Source organism: Cololabis saira, chromosome 14 (genome assembly GCF_033807715.1).
Source record: "Cololabis saira isolate AMF1-May2022 chromosome 14, fColSai1.1, whole genome shotgun sequence".
NCBI classification, from domain to species: domain Eukaryota; kingdom Metazoa; phylum Chordata; class Actinopteri; order Beloniformes; family Belonidae; genus Cololabis; species Cololabis saira.
The window spans coordinates 1,612,501-1,634,476 of NC_084600.1; the positions used below are offsets into that span (position 1 = coordinate 1,612,501).

At 44.3% G+C, this 21,976-nt stretch overlaps 2 protein-coding genes across 5 annotated transcripts in view; both read right to left on the bottom strand.

Annotated features, from left to right (window-relative positions):
• Window positions 1–6,939, bottom strand: part of LOC133459451 (klotho-like) — a 20,409-nt gene extending 13,470 nt beyond the window's left edge. For both annotated transcript variants that reach the window (XM_061739391.1, XM_061739390.1), the window contains exons 1-6: window positions 6,105–6,939; window positions 3,445–3,875; window positions 2,312–2,391; window positions 2,072–2,234; window positions 682–787; window positions 246–395 (exon numbers count right to left, since the gene is read on the bottom strand). In XM_061739391.1, the coding sequence (XP_061595375.1) occupies window positions 246–395; window positions 682–787; window positions 2,072–2,234; window positions 2,312–2,391; window positions 3,445–3,875; window positions 6,105–6,833 (1,659 nt within the window). In that variant the 5' untranslated portion in view covers window positions 6,834–6,939. The remainder of the gene's footprint in view (window positions 1–245; window positions 396–681; window positions 788–2,071; window positions 2,235–2,311; window positions 2,392–3,444; window positions 3,876–6,104) is intronic.
• A 5,063-nt stretch (window positions 6,940–12,002) lies between these two features.
• The window catches only part of LOC133459450 (sister chromatid cohesion protein PDS5 homolog B-like), a 74,436-nt gene continuing 64,462 nt past the window's right edge, over window positions 12,003–21,976 (bottom strand). Inside the window, exons 31-35 of one of the 3 annotated variants that reach the window (XM_061739389.1) lie at window positions 20,890–20,962; window positions 15,162–15,589; window positions 14,986–15,069; window positions 13,091–13,187; window positions 12,003–12,993 (exon numbers count right to left, since the gene is read on the bottom strand). In XM_061739389.1, coding sequence (XP_061595373.1) covers window positions 12,961–12,993; window positions 13,091–13,187; window positions 14,986–15,069; window positions 15,162–15,589; window positions 20,890–20,962 — 715 coding nt within the window. In that variant the 3' untranslated portion in view covers window positions 12,003–12,960. The remainder of the gene's footprint in view (window positions 12,994–13,090; window positions 13,188–14,985; window positions 15,070–15,161; window positions 15,590–20,889; window positions 20,963–21,976) is intronic. The other 2 variants (XM_061739387.1, XM_061739388.1) reach the window with 2 other exon arrangements.

A 21,976-nucleotide genomic window follows, 5' to 3' on the forward strand; every position in this document is an offset into this window, starting at 1 on the left:
ACTTTTTTACTTTTACTCAAGTCATTATTTGGATGACTACTTTTTACTTCTACTTGAGTCATATTATTCTGAAGTAACAGTACTTTTACTTGAGTAAAAGTTTTGGCTACTCTACCCAGCTCTGCTGGTTTGATACCCAGAGCTGTTCTCTGGATGGGTGACGTCAGCATCATCAGCGCTGCAGCTGGAACATGGGAATCCCCCCGGTACCCCGGTAAACGTTACAGATGTGAGAGCAGACAGACCTGCTGTCGGATGGTGGCGTAGTCGGCACAGTGCGTGCGTCGGCGCAGCGGCGGCGCGGTGAAGCCCGGCAGGCGTACCAGCTCCCCCCCGCTGGAGCTGTTCCAGATGTAGACGCTGGAGTCCGAGAACTGGGTGGGGGTGGTCTCCACCTGGACACCAGCACCACACACACACACACACACACACACACACACACACACACACACAGACGTCGTTTACACCTGCTCGTTTTACGCAGGTAAAGGCCGGAGGGGCAGTTGGGTGCTGAGCAGGCTGATGATTGACATCTAAATAAAATTACTTGAATGAGGCTTAAACATGTGAAATAAAACGGAGCAGAAACATCCAGCCGGCTCTGGGTTCACGTTTCTGGAGGGAGAGAGGGAGTCTCCAGAGGAGGGTACTGGGCTCGTCTCCCAGCCGGCGGACACCCACCTGGATGGAGTTGGCCGACACCCCCCAGGCAAACCCGCAGGGGAACAGTCCCTGGGCCGGACGGTTCTCAGGGAGCTCCGGGAACCCGTTCTTCTGGATCACGTTCCTGGGGAGTCAGAGCAGGACCGGAGTTTAGTTTAGTTTTATTTAACTTTTTTTTTTTTCTAAGAAGGTTTCAGCTCTGAAGCTCTAGTGGGTCAGATCTTTGGTTTTAGAAAGCACATATGTGACTTAAGAGCTTTGTTTGAAAGAAAGGTGAGAGTGAAAAATGGAAAAGATATCTTTTTTTAATGCAGGACTTTTGTTCGGGTGGGAAATGATTCAGTTATTCATGTGATTTCAGCCAAAATGTTCCCCAGCAGTTTGGATGTTAAGAACCACTTTAACCCAGTCCAGAAAACAAGGACTGGACCACAAACATGTCACTCATGAGTTTGAGGTTGAACTGAAAAGTGGCTATTGACATGTCAATATGACATGGGTTGGTTCCAGGTCTGGACCCAGTTCCATATGGAGCTAGAACAGTCTCATAATTTGCAAATGCACACACCGTTTCACAAATGCACAGGACAGGTTTCACACGTGTGTAGGACAAGATATACAAATGTTTTTTTTTGATGCACACACAAATATAACCTGATTTACAAATGTTTTTTGTCTGTGAGCTGCGCTGCATTTGCGTGTGACTTTTGAGACTCCCCTGACGTGACTCGATCCACAAATACTTTTTTTTTAACACGGAAGGATCTGCAACCAATCAGATGTCTTCCTTTGTTTCAGCCCATCATAAGAGCAGACCCCACGTGGGGGACGATTGACTCGTAAACCAGTCAGATTAAAGGGGCGGATACACCTGCTGTTGGAACTGCATTCACGTTGTTCGCTTAGAAAAGTGATTAATATTTGGAGTTAGTGGAGTAAAGATAAATAAACAGCAACACAGGATGGAGAGCAGATCACTGTTCTGCTTTTCTTGTGATCTCGGTAAAGAAAACAGCGCGATCAGAGATGGTTTGTGGGGCCGTTCAACCAGAGCCATCAGGAGACTGGAGAGCTCTTAGTCCTGCAGATGCAGCAACTGATGATGAGAAACAGCGGAGATATTTATGTCACGTCAGGGGAGTCTCAAAAGTCACACACAAATCCAGCGCAGCTCACAGACAAAAAAACGTTTGTAAATCAGGTTATATTTGTGTGTGCATCAAAAATACATTTGTATATCTTGTCCTACGCACGTGTGAATTGTTCTGTGCATGTGTGAAACGGTGTGTGCATTTGCGAATTTTGAGACTGTTCTAGCTCCATAGTTCCAGGCCTGGAACCGGCCTGTGTGGGGTGTTGCAGCTCCGGCCTGTTGTGGTCCTGTAGGCGCTCACCGGTCCTGACCCACCTGTAGAAGGTGGCGGAGGTCTTGGGCTCCCTCTTCATGTCCGGCGTGTTGAAGTCCACGTAGTACAAACCCCTCCGGATCCCGTACTCGCGGTGCCACTCGAAGCCGTCCAGCAGGGACCAGGCCGTGTAGCCGATCACGTTCACCCCGTCCAGGACGATGGCTGGATCACAAACATCCACACGGTCAGGCTCCGGGGAGCAGGTCCTCCTTCAGGGCTACTGGGAAACACGGACTTACACTTGAGTGTCTCAGCGATGAACCTCTTCAGGTAGTACATGTGCTTGGGGTCTTCTGTCTTGGTGCTGCCGAGGACGTACCTGCCGAGAGAGAGCCAGAGATCCATGAAACAGAACAGCCCCAGGAACCAGGAGGTGCACAGGTTTCTGGACCAGGATTCTGCACCGGCTTCCAGTTGCAGCGCATTCACTCCTTCATCCAGAGCTACTCTCCCTCTACCTTCACTCCTTCATCCAGAGCTGGTTCTTCCACCACAACATGGTGTGAAATCAGTATCAGACTCTTCTCCTTCATTGTTCCCTGATGGTAGAATGACCTACTAAACTCGATCTACAAGGTCTGGACCTACTTTTAAGAGCAAACTAAAGACTCAGCTCTTTAAGGAACACTTCGGCATCTAGTAAGGTGCATGCACTTATGACAAGATGGTGTCTTCTTAGATGTAGCTTTCTTATTTAAAGAAAAAAAAACATACCATATTTTCCGCATTATAAGGCGCACCTTCAATGAATTACGTATTTTAAAACTTTTTCCATATATAAGGCGCATGCGGCTCTTTCATCCTTATATTGCGGCTCCGAGTGGCTTGGGAAAATAAATGACAAAAAAAACAAAAACTAAGTATTTAATTGAAGTGTATTTTATTTGTGTTAGTCCTTTAATATTTTAGTTTTAAATTGGAATATTATTGTGATCTTGACATATTAGAATAAATATATTTTATTGTTTTTCGTCGCTCAAAATACGTATATATGTCTATGGTTGCGAGACCTGTTGCGGCTCAATATTGATCCATATATATGGCTCAATATTGATCCATATATAAGGCGCACCGGATTATAAGGCGCATGGTCAGCTTTTGAAAAAAATGAATTCTTTTGGGTGCGCCTTATAGTGCGGAAAATACGGTATATATTCTAGCACTGGCATGACAACACCTGTGTCCAATTGGACTCTCATCAGTCTGACCAGCACTGATCCAGCTGGACCCTCCTGTGTGGTTTCTTGCTTGTGTTGTTCTCAGATGTAAGTCGCTTTGGATAAAAGCTTCTGCTAAATGACAGTAGTAGTAGTAGTAGTAGTAGTAGTAGTAGTAGTAGACCCTTCTGGAACTACTGAAGGGGGTCACCTACCAGCCACTCTGCACCACGAAGATGGGCGGCCGGTCGTACTCGGCGTTGACCCAGTACAGCAGCATCCGCAGGTCCAGGTCCTCCTGCTGCTCGAACTTGAGGCTGTCGTTGATGAGCTGGAAGCTGAGCGTGGCTCCGTGGGACAGGGCGAAGAAGTCTGCGGTGCCCCGCAGCTGCCGGCGCTCCTCCGGGGTGAAGGAGGGCAGCCGGGCGCCCAGCCGCGCCCTCATGCAGGGGGGGTAGTCCCCGTCGGTGAAGAGCGGCCGGGCGAACCAGCCCAGCACGTGGTCCAGGGAGCACTGGCACTCCCGCAGGCTCTGCAGCCGCGTGCGGCTGGGCTTGATCCAGTGGGAGGCCAGCGCCATGGACAGCTGCCCCCGCTGCCGGGGCCGGTACCGCCGGTCGTACACGTGCCAGGCGGCGGCGTGGGCCTGGCGGGGGCGGGGACACAGACTTTACACGTGAGTCAGAAACTAACAAAAATACAAAGGATATGAAAGTTAGAATCCCAAACACAGATAGAACACGATTATTAAACGTTACGTAATTATAAGCAGGATGTAAACTAATTTCTCAGGAGTATTTTCTGGACTATAAGCTGCACCTGCATATAAGCCGCATCCGCTCTATTTAAAAAAAATTAATTAAAAAAAGATATACAAGCCACACCTGCTCTATTTAAAAAAAAAAGATATGCAAGCCGCAGATATTTATGTTGTTAGATTAGATATTTACTACATGTATAGAAGGATTTTGAACTGTAAATGATGTACATGTTTGTACCTAAATAGATCTTTCCTAACAGTGTCTTTTAACACGGCAGCAACTTTGCTGATTAAAACGGGACAGAACCAAGAGAAAATAACCGCTATTTATTTATCTATTTATCTGTTTGAAATCTGCTTCTACCTACCTCTATCTGCTAAAGAAGAAGTAGCGTATTCTTCTTTGCATTTATTTTGTCTTAGTTTTTATTCTAATTCCGGTTAGCACTCCCCCTAGCGGTGGAAGAAAAATCCACAGAATAGCCGCACCTTTGTATAAGCTGCATGGTTGAAAACCTATGAAAAAAGTAGCGGCTTATAGTCCAGAAAATACGGTAGTTCCCGTTTCTGAAGGGGAGATATTGTGAAAACTAACTTTTTTTTTAAATGAACAGTAATTACTTGGTTGTTCACTACCACCTCTATCACTGACTTTGGAGTTGCGCAAGTCTGAAAGTTTGCGCAAGTGTCCCTGACATGGCAGGCCCTCATCATGTCCCCCCGCACTTTGCAGGTCTGCAGGAGATTGACACTTCAACGGAGGAGATATTTTCACTTACCGCTATGGTTTGCAGCAGCAGCATTACGTGCACATTACTTGTGTGTGTGTTGTTGTTGTTGTTAGGCACTTGACGAGTTTCACTTAGTCAAGTGCCTTACTACAACAACAACAATGCTTTGCAACTGCGCAACATGTGCTGTATATTGTTAGTAATTAGCAGCCATTAGCCGCTGGCTGACAAAGAGAGGGATAGAAATGCAGCTGCTCGTCTCTCTACGTCTTTTTGCCCACCATTTTAGAGATCATGTGATTTTAATGAAAGTAATTTAAATTAAGTTGCAACCCCCCACTTGGCTGCATGTACAGGACTGTCTCAGAAAATTAGAATATTGTGATGAAGTTCTTTATTTTCTGTAATGCAATTAAAAAAACAAAAATGTCATACATTCTGGATTCATTACAAATCAACTGAAATATTGCAAGCCTTTTATTATTTTAATATTGCTGATTATGGTTTACAGTTTAAGATTAAGATTCCCAGAATATTCTAATTTTTTGAGATAGGATATTTGAGTTTTCTTAAGCTGTAAGCCATGATCAGCAATATTAAAATAATAAAAGGCTTGCAATATTTCAGTTGATTTGTAATGAATCCAGAAGGTATGACATTTTTGCATTACAGAAAATAAAGGACTTTATCACTTATTCTAATTTTCTGAGACAGTCCTGTATGTGCGTGTGTGTGTGTGCGCGCGTGCGTGGGCGCATGTTTCATGTGCATCAGATTTTTATTTTGTTTATCAGGATATTTAATTGTGCAGACACAATTGGGAGAGGAGGTGGAGAGAGAGGGAGGCGGGGGATCCATCACCAGCTGGATAGAGATCACATGTACCAGTTATTTATGTTGATTCAGATCTGTAAGGTTTTTCTGTCATTACTTTAGTTTTGATTGGTGGGTATCCAGAGTTATTATAGTTTTGTATTTTTCCATTAGTTTCAATATTAGTTTTAGTTTGTTATTATAATGTAATCACTAACTTTATATAGTTTAAAAACACAGAAAAGAAAGCAATTCTTGACAAGTATAAAAATGGGGACCTAAAGAATTTAATTTACCTCCCATATGTATTTCTTTGATTGTTATTTTGTTCCTTGTGGGATGGATCATATACGATACAAATATAACTGCCTGCATTCATGGCTGGTCATGGATCATCGTAGAGGTGACTGGGAGATTGGAATTTTGAATTTAGGATATTGTAGGAGACCGGTTCAATTATGCCTGATCTTGTTTATTGGTTGTTTGTGTTGTATTTATTTTTTGTTATTTTGTCTTTTCTTTTAATTTTTATATAGGCTATATATGATATTGTGAGGAAGGGTGTCCTCACCTTGAGCAGGTGGTGTCCCACGGTGAGCGGCAGGTCTGGGTGGTTCCTCACCCCAGGCGCCACCACCCCGGTCCCGTACCCGTGCTGCGCCACCACGAACGGGTTATCGATGGTGATCCAGTAGCGCACGTCGTCTCCAAACGCGCCGAAGCAGAAGTCCGCGTAGTCTGCAAAGATATCCACGATGCGGGGGTCGGCCCAGCCGCCCAGGCCCCGCTGCAGAGCCTCGGGCAGGTCCCAGTGGTGCAGCGTGACCACGGGCTGCACGCCCAGCGTCCGCAGCCGCCGCAGCAGCGCCCGGTAGTAGGCGGCTCCTGCCGGGTTCAGGCTGCCGCGCGTCCCGTTGGGGAAGATGCGGGCCCAGGACAGGGAGAAGCGGTAGTGGGTGACCCCCAGCTGCCGCAGGGCGCGGGTGTCCGCCTGGATGTTGTGGTAGCTGTCGCTGCCCACGTCCCCCGTGGCCAGGCGGTTCCCCCCGCGCGTAAACGTGTCCCAGATGGAGAGCCCCTTGCCGTCGCGCTCGAACGCGCCCTCCACCTGGTAGGCGGCGGTGCCCACGGCCCACATGAAGCCCCGGGGGAACGTGTCGTACAGGAAGGCCTTGTCCCCGGGGTAGGGCAGCCGGCTGAAGCGGCCCCAGGTCCGCAGGCCGGCGCCGGGCGCCGCGCCGGCGGGGCGCACGGCGGCCAAGAGGGCCAGCAGGAGGAGGTGCAGGGGGGGAGAGCGCATGGTGCCGGGTCAGCTGGCCATGCTGGGAGTCGGGGCTGCAGGACAGGTGCACTGGAAAGCTGGCTGGACAGACAGCTGGACTGGACAGACAGCTGGACTGAACAGCTGGACGGCTGGACAGGGACTGGCCAGCTGGATCAGACTCTCCAAACCCGTCAATCATTAACCAGGCACCTGACGCGCCAAGGTCTCCAGGCGCACATGACCCTCCTCTAACACAGGGGCACCGGTAATGCCTCAAGAGATGGACGAGGCATTAAACTAATGGATTTAGTTCCACATTAGCATGTTAAGCGTGTTTGCGTCGCGGGGAGCAGGTGCGGGACCTCATGAACCCGCAGCGCCGCCTAACGCTGATCTACCGCCCCGGCGGGTCACCTGCTGGCTCTGGTGGGGGGGTGGCGGGGGCAGTACTCGAGTTGCAAAAAAAAAAAAATCAGGGGGGATGGTGGATTTTATCATATGGAGACAGATAATTTGTGCTGATTACAAATAATAAAATATATTACAAATAATATAATATATTACAAATAATAGCAGTGACCAAAACACCTGCAGAAATACTGCAGGAATGACATAGCAGCAGTTAAATGCAGCTTTCTGTAAGCTTTAAATATCCACTGGGCTTACATCAAATACATCAAAACACAACAATAAAAAACACTTTTCTGAACTTATCAATATGACTCTGTCCTTCACAGGATAAGTGAAATGGATCACTGCAAAAACTCAACATCTTAACAAGATTGTCTTATTTCTAGTTAAAATGTCTCATTTTAGTAAAAAAATCTCATTATACTTAAAACAAGACTCATCACTGGAAAAAAAACAACAATTTTCACCTGTTTCAAGTAGATTTTCACTTGAAATAAGTAGAACAGTGGAACAAGATTTTTTTGCTAGTAATGAGAAGATAAATCTTGTCCCTCTGGCAGATTTTTCTACTTATTTCAAGTGAAAACTTACTTGAAACAGGTGGAAATTGTCAAATAAGTAATTTTTCTGGTGTTATTTTTCTGGTGATGACTCTAAATGTTGAAATAGCAGTAAAACCACATTCATTGATGAAATGACATAAGGGATGGAAAGGGGGGATGGCAGTTTTTCAGGGGGGAGGATTTGGACCGTTTTTATTTCAGGGGGGGGATGCCGTCCCCCCTCATCTCGAGTACTGGGGGGGCAGCAGAGCAGCAGAGCTCCATCCCGCTGCTGGTTGCTGGGAGACCACGTCCTCTTCCTGCTGCACCAGCACGAAACTGTGGCTTGAGGCAGGAACATGAATATGATGATGGGCCCAGTATCATTGTTCTGTCCACAAGTGCATGGAACATGCACTTGTGGACAGAACAATGATACTGGGCCCATTAGTCTGCGTGGAGGGGTTGGACTACAGTTATGGGGACAATTTTAGGTTTTAAAGAAGTTTACGATGTAACCTGCTCACATTTATTACAAATCTGTTAACCCTTGTGCTGTCTTTGGGTCAAGGGAGGGTGAAGGGAGAAAAGAAGGAATGAAGGAAGGGAGAAAAGATGGAAGGAAATAAGGAAGTAAGGAAGAAAGGAGAAAAGAAGGAAGGAAGTAGGAAAGGGAGTAAGGAAGGGAGAAAAGATGGAAGGAAGGGAGAAAGGAAGGAAAGAAGGGAGAAAAGGAAAGAAGGGAGAAAAGGAAAGAAAGAAGGGAGGGAAGAAGGAAGGAGAGAGCATGGCAGGAGGAAAGAAAGATAGAAGAATTGGGTAATTTTGACCCAAAGACAGCACAAGGGTTAATGGGATAAAAATTTCACCTTTAAAACAAATAAGGTGGAAGATGGAAAAAGGGAACAAACTTTAGATTTAATCACTTTCCTTTTTTTTGGAGATAAAAAAGAAATGTATATGAACATAAGACCAGTTAACCCCTTTTCTCTTAAAAAATAAAACCAGTTCCATATACAACCTAAAGGAATAGTTGTTCCTTTGACTTCAGATTCCTCATCTTGGACAGTACATCCTATGGTGGTCAGATTCAGAGCATGTGGAGAGGTGTGTGTTAAACATGAAGCGTCCCTGATCTCCGGACTCAGGCTGCACTGACGCAGGTCAAAGGTCAAAGAGAAGCTGGGTGTGATCATCGTCCACAACGACCTCCTCCAGGCCCAAGGTCATTTCAGATGGCAGGCAAAGTGGAAACTTGTCCTTGGAAATCTGAGCTCCGGTCTTGGAAAGCAGGAGGCTTTGAGGGCTCGGCTGAGACGCCTGCATCTCTCTGGTGGAAGGACGTTAAAGGCAGCAGTTTCCAGGTTTCCGTTTCATTTGTTTCGTTGCCTTCAGGACGCGTCCTGGAGCTCTCACCTCCGCCGCAACTGGCAAAAATCAGACAAAGTTTGTCTGGTGATTGTGTCGCACACCAGTGATGTTTGTCTCCATCGTCATGGTCACCGGGCTCCAGACGACATGATGAGGCAACACAAAGACTCAACAAAGTAATGAATGAAGAGAAAAGGAGTAACCGTGTGGTAGACGCCCCCCCCCCCCCCCCAAAAAAAAAAAAACAAGAGTTGTCTTGTGGTGCTTTTCCACTAGTACCTACCCAGCCCGACTCGCCTCGGGTTTTGCTCTTTCACAGTAGAGATCTAACGTGCAGAGTAGATACTTTTCTGTAACTACCGTATTTTCCACATTATAAGGCGCACCTAAAAGCCTTTAATTTTCTCAAAAACCGGCAGTGCGCCTTATATATGATCATTACGGTAATCTGTTACTGTAGTCAGGGGGATTGTGGGTAATATAGTTGGTGTAGTCCGAAGTAATGGCGTTAAAAACGTCAGGAATTGTCACAGATGTTCAAGACAACAGCAGCGACGCTGACTCGCATCATGGCGACTTTGACGAGACGGAGCAAAGCTGGTTTTTATTTTGTTAATAAAGTTTGACATACGGTACTTTTCTTCTTGGTTTTTTTTTTTTTGCATTTGGTGTAGGATTTTGTAGCATTTCCTGTAGCGCAGCTCCATCAGGTAGATACGTAACTCAACCCCAGCCAGTATAGTACGGTATTTTACCAGATATTTAGTGCACCTTATAATGCGGTGCGCCTTATATATGGAAAAAAAGTTTTAAAATACATCATTCATTGAAGGTGCGCCTTAAAGTGCGGAAAATACGGTACTCTGCCGAGGTTCTACGTTGCTGAGTCGGCTGTATCTGACATCATCACACTACAGGCCACCGATTGGTCGGGGGGTTGGAGTCAGACGTCTGAGTCAGGAGGAGGAAATCAGAGAAAGAGACTCTGACAGATTCTTGTTCATTTTATTCAACAGACAACGGCAGCAAAAGTCTGTTTCATGATCCAACTCTGAGGGTCAGATGTTCATAAACCTGGTGCTGAGGAGAGAATTAAAAAGGGATCTAGACGGGCGATAAGGAACGACCAGATCTACCAGGAGCTCTGTCTCTTCATAGCTGCTCACGACTCCAGCTGACTTTTCAGCAGCGCCGAGACAAACTAACGGAAATTAAAAAGTGTCGCCGCTTGAAGCTTCTCTCTCTCTTATTTTTTAACTTGATATCAAACACAAGCCACAGACCCAGCAGCACATCTATCATCTCCTCCAGGATCTACATCTTTAGTGTTTTTGTCTTCTTCGTTTAGATCACACAATCAAATACGTCACAGCAGCTTCACTCCAACCTCCTACTTCTGCTCCAGCTGAATTGTTATGGAAAAGAAACCAGGCCGAGTAGCCGAGTAGGTACTGGTGGAAAAGCTCCATTGGAGAGTGTAGCAACAGCGACTTGACCTGGGCACCTACAGGGGGACCCACACCGTTTCCTTTGTGCTGCTGCAACATCTGAGGAAGAACAGCTTCCACATCTCCAGGAATCAGCTGTATACAGGTTTGGGAGCAATGTTTTCAGGGAAACTAACACCAAACTGCATGTTTCCATTACAAAAGCCTGGTAATGGATGTCTGGGTGCCTGCAGGTCACAACTCTCCTCTAGAGAGAGAGGTTGCATCATGAAAGGAAAAACACAACCGTGAGGCCCCAGGACTGCTGAGCAGCTAGGGCCCCGTACCAAACAAGACCTTCTCCCAAAACTCAGACCAAATGGAAAAACACACACGTGGCCCTCGGCGACATCCAGCACAACAAAGGAGAGGTTTGGCGTTGGAAGGAGAGCCGTTATCAGAGGCAGTAAAACGGCCCGGCCGGGCCGGAGGACGGCATGTGACCAGGGCCGGTCACGGATCATAACATGCAGTCAGTGTTTTTCCACTGAGCTGAACTGCTCCGGAAAGTTCAAAACTCAAGTATCTGCACGTCAAGGCAGTGTGAGGTTAGTTTGTCTGCAATCTGAGGATGCTTAGCAGCCCGGGGGCAGGTTGGATTGCACTGTATACAGCAAATATCGTAAAATGTGCATTACGGAGTGTAGCACCCTATAATGTAATAATTTCCCAAAAATGTAATAAAATTTGCGCTTTACTCATTTGAAAATGTAATAAAATCCAATAACGTAATAACTTCTGATATTGTAATAACATTTTTATCGATAATGTAATACCGTATTACATTATTGGGAATTCATTACATTTTCAGGTGGGTCTTTTTCTTTCAAAACTGATAATGTAATACTTGACAAATAATGTAATATATTTGTTCATTTTCAGTCCAGAGTTCTACATTTTGTGTTTTAAGAATCTAAGAATGTTACATACGCTGGATTTGAAACACCAGAATGACTGGGTTAAATTCCAGACTTTGAGTACCATGTAATAAATTCCTAATAATGTAATAAGGTATTACATTATTGGCAAAAATGTAATTACAATATCAGGTCAAGATATTTTATTACATTATTGGCGAAGTTATTACATTATTGGGTTTTATTACATTTTCGATTGAGTTAAGTGCAAATTTTATTACATTTTCAGGCGTTATTACATTTTCAGGAAATTATTACATTATAGGGTGCTACAAGAAGCTTAGTCCGGTTGTCTGCTGTTGAAAAGAACATAGTAAGCAAATTAGAAAAATATAAGACCAGCACCATGTTTTCTTCTTTTTTTTCCCCCTAAAAATGAAGCAAATTCTGATTTAAGAACAACCCTACCTCTCCGACCAGAGCGTTTTCCTTCTGCTGGACGACGAGGCTCTAAAAACTTATGAGGCTGTCATCTCCCTTTTCTTTTATCTCTCTTTTTTTAAGCCTGACAACACAAACGATGGATTAAAGTCAGCGTCACACTCATAAACCGTGAATAAAAACACACTTCAGGAACTTAAAGGGTCCAACGATCGGGACCTCCACAGTGAAATAAAGAGAAATGGATGGAGTCAGGTTTTATAGAGAATTATATTGATACAACGGAGGATCTGACTGGGTGGAGGTGAAGCCAAGTTAAATCAGCAGTGACAAACACGACAACCACAGCTGCTCAGGACTTCCTTCTACCAGTGAATACAAACCTACAAATTAAAAACGCAATAACACTACAATAATATCCAGAGGCGACTCTACATTTGGACAGTTCTCTGACATTAACGTGTTCAATACATGGTAAAAAAAAAAAAAAAAAAAAAAGAAAAAGGTATTAATATACAGAGCTGTAAACAAGAACATGTTTTCATTAAAGGTAAAATGACTGTCACAAAAAAAAGCCGATGGTTAATCTCGGTTTTTAAAAGTAGGACACAAGTTTGATAAGCAATACTGCTTGATGGGAGCACTTTAATGATATCAGTGGGGGGGGAGCTTTACAGCCGGACCCCAGTCAGCAGAAACACAACAGAACATGGAACAGACAGACTATTTACAAGGTGTGGGGCTTTCTGGGTTTTTTTTGTTTTTGTTTTTTTCTGGGTAAAACGATTTCTAGTTAAATGTGGCGGAAATCATCACGATGCAACACAAAGCAACGCCCCCCCGGCCATGATGATGCGGGTGCTCTGGGGTCGTGTGCATGTGGCAAATGCAAGTGTGTAAATCGGTGTAACAGTAGGAGCGACGGCATATGAAAAGTTTAAAAAGTTCAATGTCCATATTTTTCTTTCCTGCATCATTCCTCCTCCACGTCAGAGGAGACATGCTGCCTTTGTTTTCCTCCAATGATTCTACTTTATGCATTAATCTTTTTAGCTCATCTTCTTCGTCCGGCGGCCTTCTTGCGACCCTGGAGGTGAGAAAAGAAAAGCAAGGGAGATGATGAATGTAGGGCATGATACTGATGTTAGATTGGAGAATGGTTCCTGTTACGCTTGGATCGGTACCCGTGGTGTTGGCTCGTCTTCCTGCTCCTCCTCCTCTTCCTCTTCTTCCTCCTCCTCGTCGTCTTTAGCCACGGCGGCCTTCGACCGGCCCGCACGCCTGAAACCACAACGCACAGTTAATTCATCTGGCCGGACAGAAGCTGCAGAAACACGACTACAGTCACGAGCCACGGAGGTGAAGTCACAGGTCAGTACTGGGATCAGGGCTGGGGATCCATTATAATGTCAAGAATCGAATCGAATCCTATTCAGAATCGATTATCACGCTTTTATTCGATCCGATTTGATTCCCATATTGATTTGGGCTAGTGTTATTAAAACAGTTTTTTGAGCTGTTGCATGAATTATATGACTGTAGTTATGCAACATATTAATACTAGTATTATATTGAGATTCAACAGCAAGTATTGGCAGCTAATGATGCTGTAAGGACCAATCAGCTCCCAGAATGCTGATAAAACTGCTTTCAGAAACATCTGAGGGTCAGAATTATCAAACAGATCCAGGGCAGCAAACAGAGACGGATGAAATCGGTTTTATTATTTCCCATTTATGAGAATTTGGTTTTTAGCATTTTATGCAAATGTAACCCTAAGACCGTATATAAAGTAATGAAATATAGGCAGTTTATGCAATTATAACTGAAAACTTTAACGTTTTCATAGCTTTAAACATATTTAAAAGGCATGAAAACATGGCACCAGTTATTCTCGTGTCCAACAAAACATTCCTTTTTTGGGCATAAACAAAAAAATACCAAAAGTTGTAATGTGATGCTGAAACAAAATCGATCTTTAGACATACAAATCGATTTTTAGGAATTAATATGAGAATCAAGTTAGAATTGGAAAATCGATCTTTTCAGCACAGGCCTAACAGTAATCCCTCGCTGAACACGGTTCACCTTTCACGTCTCGCTGCTTCACAGATTTGCATTGTGCATCGTGTTCTGCATTCTGATTGGCTAAATAATCTCCCTGCTTCTTCACTTCCTGTGTCAATAACGTTGGTCACTTAGCAACAAGCTGAGAACGACCAATGAGCTCCAGCAGCAGCTCAAGAACGGGACCTTTGATGAATCGTTCATTACAGTTCTCAATATAATCCATGGTGTCGGTTAGGGCGGCAGTAGCTCAGGTGGTAGAGCGGGTCGTCCAATGATCGGAAGGTCGGCGGTTTGAATCCCGCTCTGTCCCAGTTTGCTGTCGTAGTGTCCTTGGGCAAGACACCTTACCCACCTTGCCCCGTGTGAATGTGTGTGAATGTGTATGAATGTTGGTGGTGGTCGGAGGGGCCGTTTGGCGCGATATGGCAGCCACGCTTCCGTCAGAAAAAAAAAAAGAGCGACAACAACCACCCATAACTATGTTCTTCTCCGGAAAAAACCCACCCGGCTTTAGAAGAAAAAGACGCTACAGAGCGAGTCAGGATGCAGCAGCAGAAGAGCAGTGAAATACCTGCAAGTCACAATCTGTCCTACTGTACTTATTATATATTTTTTTTCATAATCATTTTTCACTTTCTCCCGTTCAAATCCAATTAATTGGGTCGTGGTGGGGCGGATCTCCGCAATTTGAAGCCTTGTATAATAATTGTAAAAAAAAGAAAAAGGTTGCTACTTCGCAGATTTCACTTATCACAGGTTCTTTTTGGAACGTAACCCCCGCGAAAAACCAGGGATTACTGTACCACACTTTTAGTTTCCTGCCAAATGTGGCAGGAGTCAACAAGCTGCCCTGAATGTCACAGAACTAACTTCTCCTGATGCGTGTCGTGCCAAATCGGCACAGTGACCAGTTTAATCCCAACTTTCCCTAGTGTCTCTAGTGATGGGCTCAGCAGGGTCTCTGCTGCTCAGACTGACGCTTCACCGGGAGGGAAAAGCAGGGACTGACGTGGGTTTCTTGGCCGCCGGCTGAGCTGATTTGGGTGGACGTCCTCTCCTCTTCTGTGGTGTGGACTCTGCCGACTCCGAGCTGCTGAACAAACACAATAAGTCAAAGCTTCAGTGTCGAGGTGAGAACTAGCTCAGCGATGCTGAACTACGACAGAGATGATCAGACTCTCGTACCCTTGTGACCGCCGGGGGGTCCTGGCTTGTCTCCCTCCCTTCGTCTTGGCCTCCATGTTTTCACTACTTCTGTCCTCGTCTTCCTCCTCGTCTTCCTCCACCGCCTCCTCCTCCGCCCTCTCTTCCTCCTCCTCTTCCTCCTCCTCCTCTTCCTCCTCCGGGGAGGGGACTGCCTTCTTGCGGCCCCTGCGGCCCTTGGCGGGCGTGTTCTGTGTGGCGGCGGCGGCCTTGGGGGGCCGGCCCCGGCGGCCCTTCTTGGGCGGGCTGTTCTGCTCGTCCTCGGGCTGCGTGTCCCCGTCCCACGGGTCCTCCGGCTCCGCCACCACCGACGCGTTGGCGCCGGCTTTCTTGCGCCCGCGCTTCGGCTTGCTCTCCTGATCGTCGCTGGTGGTCACCCCACGTTTACGGCCGCGGGGCTTTTCAATATCCTACAACAGAAGTAATCATTCATTATTATTAATATTATTATTATTATAACCAGGGTGCGATTTGTGAAAAAACCAGAGCGGGGATAATTTTGAGAAATATTTTTATTCAGAAAAATTACCACACAACAGCGGGCCAACAGTATGGGCTATATGAAAACTTGTTTCTTGTGTAAACCTTACACTTAAGCTACATAACGTAGGCGGTAGGCCTATTGTGAACATCAACTGAACCACTGCATTTGCAGAAATATTTTCTCCTAATATTGTTTTTAAATGTGCCAAATAAAAATAAATAAACTAAATTTATATTTTTTTAATTCTTTCTCGATGTCAGTTTAACAGAAAACATGGGAGCTGCAATCAGCAATGTCAGATCTTGTTTCATCTTCTGTCACATTTTTTCTCTGGATTTTTGGTTGTGATCCTGTAAAATATGAGGATATGCTGCTCTGGATTCTTATCATTTTTTCCATTCATTTGACTGACTGTATCTTTTATTTTGGCGGGCCGGAAGTCGGAATTTTGGAATGCAAGAAGATCCGGTTGGTTTTCAAAATAAAACTGCTTCCTGTGGGCGCAATGCCTCTGACTCGCTCCCGGTATCAAAATCACAGCACAAGCAGAATAAACACGGACTCTGTGTATTTTGGTTGTTATTACTTAATAATTACGATGTAATGGTGAAAATACTTTGGGTGGGGGGGATAAATGTTGTCCCCACCGAGGATAAAAACCAGGACAGGAACCAGGAAAGAGTCTCGTTGAGATTAAAAATCTCTTTTACAATGGAGTCCTGGCCAAGACAGAGCAGCACAAACACAAAGTTGCACAAACCAACAATAACAAAACTGTTAAAAACAAATCAGAAATACAGATCACAAACTAAATCAGCAGTCAAAGCCTCTGCAGTCAGTTGTACTTGCTTCCAGGTCTTTCAGAAGAACCTTAAAGGCATCAAGTGACACCAGATTACTCAATTTTAAGATTTTCTGCAGCTCATTCCAAGCGGAGGAGCAGCAGAGCTGGAAGCTGCTAGCTTGTCCAGTGCCGACCCTTGGTAAATAAAAATAAGTCCTGCAACAGAAGATTCTGCCTCCTGGTGCTTTTTTGAGAGATTCCTCCCCAAATAAGCTGGAAGCAGGACCAGAATGGCCTTAGAAACAAAGACAATGATAAAGTCTCCGGTGGCCAGAGCAGAACCATCCGACCCGGGCAGACAGATAACAGTGGGGAAGAAGAGATCTAAGATTAGTGATAAATCTCAGAGCTACATGGTGGACTAAAGTATCCAATGCATGAAAACATTCAGTACGTTTACATGCAGCAAAGAAATGGGATTTCTGATGGTATCAGATAAACATCCAAAGACCCAATCACTTGTCTGAGTTTACCTGCTGTTCAGAGAATGGGATAAATGTCCAGAGCATGGCTGACTCCGTGACACTAGGTGGCGCTGTAACCATGGTAACCATGGTAACCATTTCAACTAAGAGCCACTTCCGGTTGACGGTTGTTTTGTTTGGCGCCAACGTTGCGCCTTCCGTATATTTTTCCACTTTATTTTGATCTGCTCCGGTTCCTGATGAAGCTTCTGCCATCTCTTTCACAATCTTTTTAAAGGTGTTTAAACAACTATTTAACACGTGCCGTCTCCTTTACCTTCCGGGTGAAGCCCCAGAGGAAATTCTCCAGCTGCTCAGACTGCAATATCTGATGTCTCCGTAGACATGGAGTTAACATTCAGACTCTGAACGAATTATCTAGGTGTTGCTATCCGATTATTAAATGTCCGATATACTGTAGGTCCGAAGTAGATCGGGTTCAGGTGTTTACATGCAGTTTAAAAGTCTGATCGATGTCTTATACGATCAGAAATCCGATTGAACTGCTGCAAGTAAACGTACTGATTGAGCAGGTGAATGCATATAAAGGACATCGCCATAGTCAAGCACAGATTCCACAAGTCTCTTTTTGGAATAAAAGGAAAGACGGGCCTTATTTCTAAAAGATAAACCCGATTTCAGCTTCAACTTCTTGACTAGATGCTGAATATGAGGCTTAAAAGATAATGAATCATCAATTAGGAATCCAAGATACCTATATTGTGACACTGTCTCAATTTCAGAACCTTGAACAATAATTGATGGGAGATTCACTGGCTTGGATCTGGCCTTTGAGAATGTCATGAGTTTTGTTTTATCAGCATTTACAAGAAGCTTCAGGTTAAACAGGGTAACTGGCAGAGTGCCTGGTTTAGGGTAGCAGAACAATAAATCACATCATCTTCTGCATAAAAGTGAAAATTTGCATCAGCATTTTATTTTCTAGTCACTACCTGCAATGGTTTGACGGCTGCAGCAGGAGAAGAAAGTCATTAGAGGAGAGAGAGGCTTTGACATGTAACAGAGACCCGTCCAGGCTTCCAACCAGGGACACTTTTAATTTATAGACCCATTTAAGGCACCTTAGAATACATCTGTTGTTTGTGAAGTTTTCTACTTGGACAGTTTGGCTTCCTGTGAAGATTGACCTTAAAGTGTATTCATCAAGTTAATAAATGTGAGATGAAGTTACACATTTCTTGTAGGCCTTAAAGCTTTTGTCCACTTTGGGGCTGCAGCTATCGAATATTTTAGTAATCGAGTATTCTACTGAAAATTCCATTGATTAATCAGATAAAACATTTTTGTTTAGTTACAGAGCAATTATAAATATACATAAGATGTTAGATGTTAATTGACATCACTAAGACTAAATAATATAATCCTGTAGGTTCATGGCTGTGCATTTAAAAACCCTGAACTTACACCAGTCGACCAAATTCACTGCCTTCACTCAAAAAATTAAGGATCTTACCAAGAAATGTTCTTATTTCTAACCTAAAAATGCCATTACACCTGATAACACACGTAACTTAAAAGGTTAGGTGTTTTTCCCACGTGTTTTGATTGAACTTTCATTTGTGTCAAGCACATTTTAAGTTCTAGTTAAGTTTTAAGTTAAAGTATAAGATTTTGAGTTTTGGCAGTGTTCAAAATAAAATTATGAGACCTGCTGTATTAGAGCACATTTTCTTTTAGTTAAAACTGTAGCGGGAACAGATGTTTAGAGGAACCTATGTATGTACCGGGTTAGAGGGGGAACATATAGGAGAACGGACCAGAAGAATATAGAGTGGATTGAAAATAAAAGTTAAACACTGTGTCTCCTGCCTGAGCATGGCATGTTACTAAAACCAAACATCCGCCGCCTCTTTCTTCTTCCTTTACGTGCGCGGCGTCAGCGCGTTGTGTCGCATTAAATGTAGTCCGGGCAAAATACCTGCTTTGAGCTGCAAAATTAAATGATTCCTCGAGGCAGAGAAAATTCCTCGATCATTTTTTGTAATCGAATTATTTGAGGAATCGTTTCAGCCCTAGTCCACTTCTCTTCTTTAGATGTTGCTACCACAGAAGCTGGTGGTGGGGAGGAAGGAGCTGCTCTCACCGACAGTTTACACAGTTTCCTATCAACCAATCCCGTCAGCTCCAGCTGCTGTTTGCAGAGACGAGTGTTTACGACCGCAGCAGCAGCACTTTCATCTGAGCGACTGTGTCATTTCAGATAACGTTTGTTTATTTTTGCAGTGGTGCTGCAACAGAGCGAGAGGCATGCATGACCCCCCCCCCCCAATTTAGATAACAATGTATAGAAGACATTTTATTTACCTTCTGAAAATAGGTTAAGCAAATATGAGTTGGGTTGTTTTTTTTTTGCTGATTTCTTTCAATAGATTGGAAGTTTTTTCACCAGTTTTTAACTTTAGAAGCTTTTCATAGGCATCAATTAATTAATAATATAGTAAAGCATCAGGACCATTCAGTCCTGATAGTAAGTGACAGAGAACTTTTTTTTTTTTACAGAGCCATGTTTGGCTGGAACTCTATACCAGTTCATATTTCTCATGTAGCAAAGATTGGTTTAAGGGTGCTTTCACACCTGTGGCCCGTTTGTTTTGTTCCGATTCAGGGGCTGAATCGATACAGTTGTTCCGTTTCTCGTTTGTGGGGTTTGTGTTCACAAGGCAAACGTCTGTACCGTTTCAAAGCTGGTAACAAATTCCATGCGCGAACCAGCTGCTCTCTGATTGGTCAAATGAACGCGGAAGGAGTTTCCTCTTCCGCACCCCGGGATAAACAACACGCCCCTTTCAGCGCAGCCCAGACCGCAGCCGTTGGCTTTGGCGGATTTATGGTTCCGCGTTACACCAACGCAGAGCCTACGGCATAGAGTACGGCGTAGGCTCTGCGTCGATTTAACGCGGAACCATAAATCAGGCTTTACCCATTCATTTATGTGCGCTCGGCGCAGAGCGGAGCCCGGCAGCGGACGAGAGGCCGCCTGCTGCAGCCGGGTTTGGGCTGCGCAAACCCTGCCCGAATTGAACATTGTTTAATTTCAAACAAAGTTTAATTTGTGCCGTGCTGGGAAGACATCTCGCACGTCCAATAGGAGAGGAGTTGGTGGAGGCTGGACCGACTCCTCTCCTTGCGCCGGCAGCACATACACAATGAATGAATGTAGTTGTATCGGTTGCTGTGTGGATCATGTTCTCACTCCAAATAAAAAAAATGAACCGTTTCAGGTCTCGATTGGAATCGGGCCGAGACCACCTCTCCTAGGCGATCTCGGAACGCTTGTTTTGTACCGTTTCAGAGCGCGATTGCTGTGTCCACATATACCAAAACGTTCCGATCTTGAGGGGGAAACGTTCCCTGTACCGGAACAACTGCTTGAAACGGTACAGGTGTGAAAGCACCCTAAGATTCAGTTGAAACAATATCTTTTAAAATTTAATGAATTATGATTTGAAATTTGGAAGGAACAGAATGAAGTTTGAATATAATTACAGGAAGTGTAAACCCTATCACAATAAAGGTGAAAAGTGGTCAGGAATTCTAAGATCAGGTCATTTCAGGCAGGTATTGTTTATGAAGGTGTTTTATCTGATTTAATTTCTATGTATTTATGTCTGAGAATGATGGTGATTTAGTTTCTGTGTTGTTTGTGACTAAGGGAGTTGTGTCTATTATTGTTTTGTTGTCATGTATAATGTATGTCTGTTATGTATTAAGTGTTAATTTGTGTGTCTAATGCTGTTGTTAATGCTAATGGGGATCCTAAATAAAACAAACAAACCAAGCACAGGATGACTTTTACTCTGGGAGAGAAAAGAACAGAGAAGAAAACACTTCCACTGTGTTCCTGTTTAGTAACGATCCGTCTGTCCTCCCGTCACACACACGTTCAGGTGTAAATACCTTGTCAACACTGTCTGCTCTCTTCAGGCTGATGTCCTCATTTTCACTGTGATCCATTTCTGTGCTGTCATGCCTGAAAAACAGCAGGTATTCAGTTTATTTGAAATGACAAGGCACATAAGTGAGCTGTGCAGCCCTAGACAGTTTAGCATGGTTTGAACGAGCAGCTGCAGCGTTGTGTTTGACTGTTGTTGTTAAAGGGTTGGCAGTGTCTAATGGAGCTTTTCCACTAGTACCTACTCAGCCGACTCGACTTGGTTTGGTTCTTTTCCACCAGGGGTCTAACGTGCCGAGTAGATGCTTTTCTGTAACTACTCTGCCGAGGTTCTAAGCTGCTGAGTCGGCTGTATCTGACATCATCACACTACAGGCCACCGATTGGTCGGGGGGTTGGAGTCAGACGTCTGAGTCAGGATGTGACATCAGAGAAAGAGACTCTGACGGATTCTGGTTCATTTTATTCAACCATCAATGGCAGCAAAAGTCTGTTTGGTGATCCAACTCTGAGGTGCAACCTGGTGCTGAGGAGAGAATTTAAAAGGGATCTAGACGGGAGATAAGGAACGACCAGATCTACCAGGTGTGGTCACTTGTTCACACCACACTCGATCCACTGACTGGCTGACACTACAAGTCCCCCGAGTCTATACTGAGCTTGGTAGATCTGCCTTTAGCTTTTCTGCACCATCCACCTGGAACTCATTACAAAGCACTCTAAAAATCAATTCACTAGTATCTTTTGGTCATTTTAAATCCCTGATCTTAGATCTTTTAAGCACTATTTGTATCCGTTTTAATTGATTTTATTGTTATATTATTTATTAATTGTAACTTAATATTTGTTTAATTGACTGTTCTTTTGTTGTTTACTTTTGTATTTGCTCGACGTCATTGTAAATGAGGGCTCGCCCTCAATGATATTCGAGTTTAAATAAAGATATACACTTCATAGCTGCTCGGCTACCGACGGACTTTTCAGCAGCGCCGAGACAAACTAACAAAAATTAAAAAGCGTCGCCGCTTGAAGCTTCTCTCACTCTCATTTTTTAACTTGATATCAAACACAAGCCACAGACCCAGCAGCACA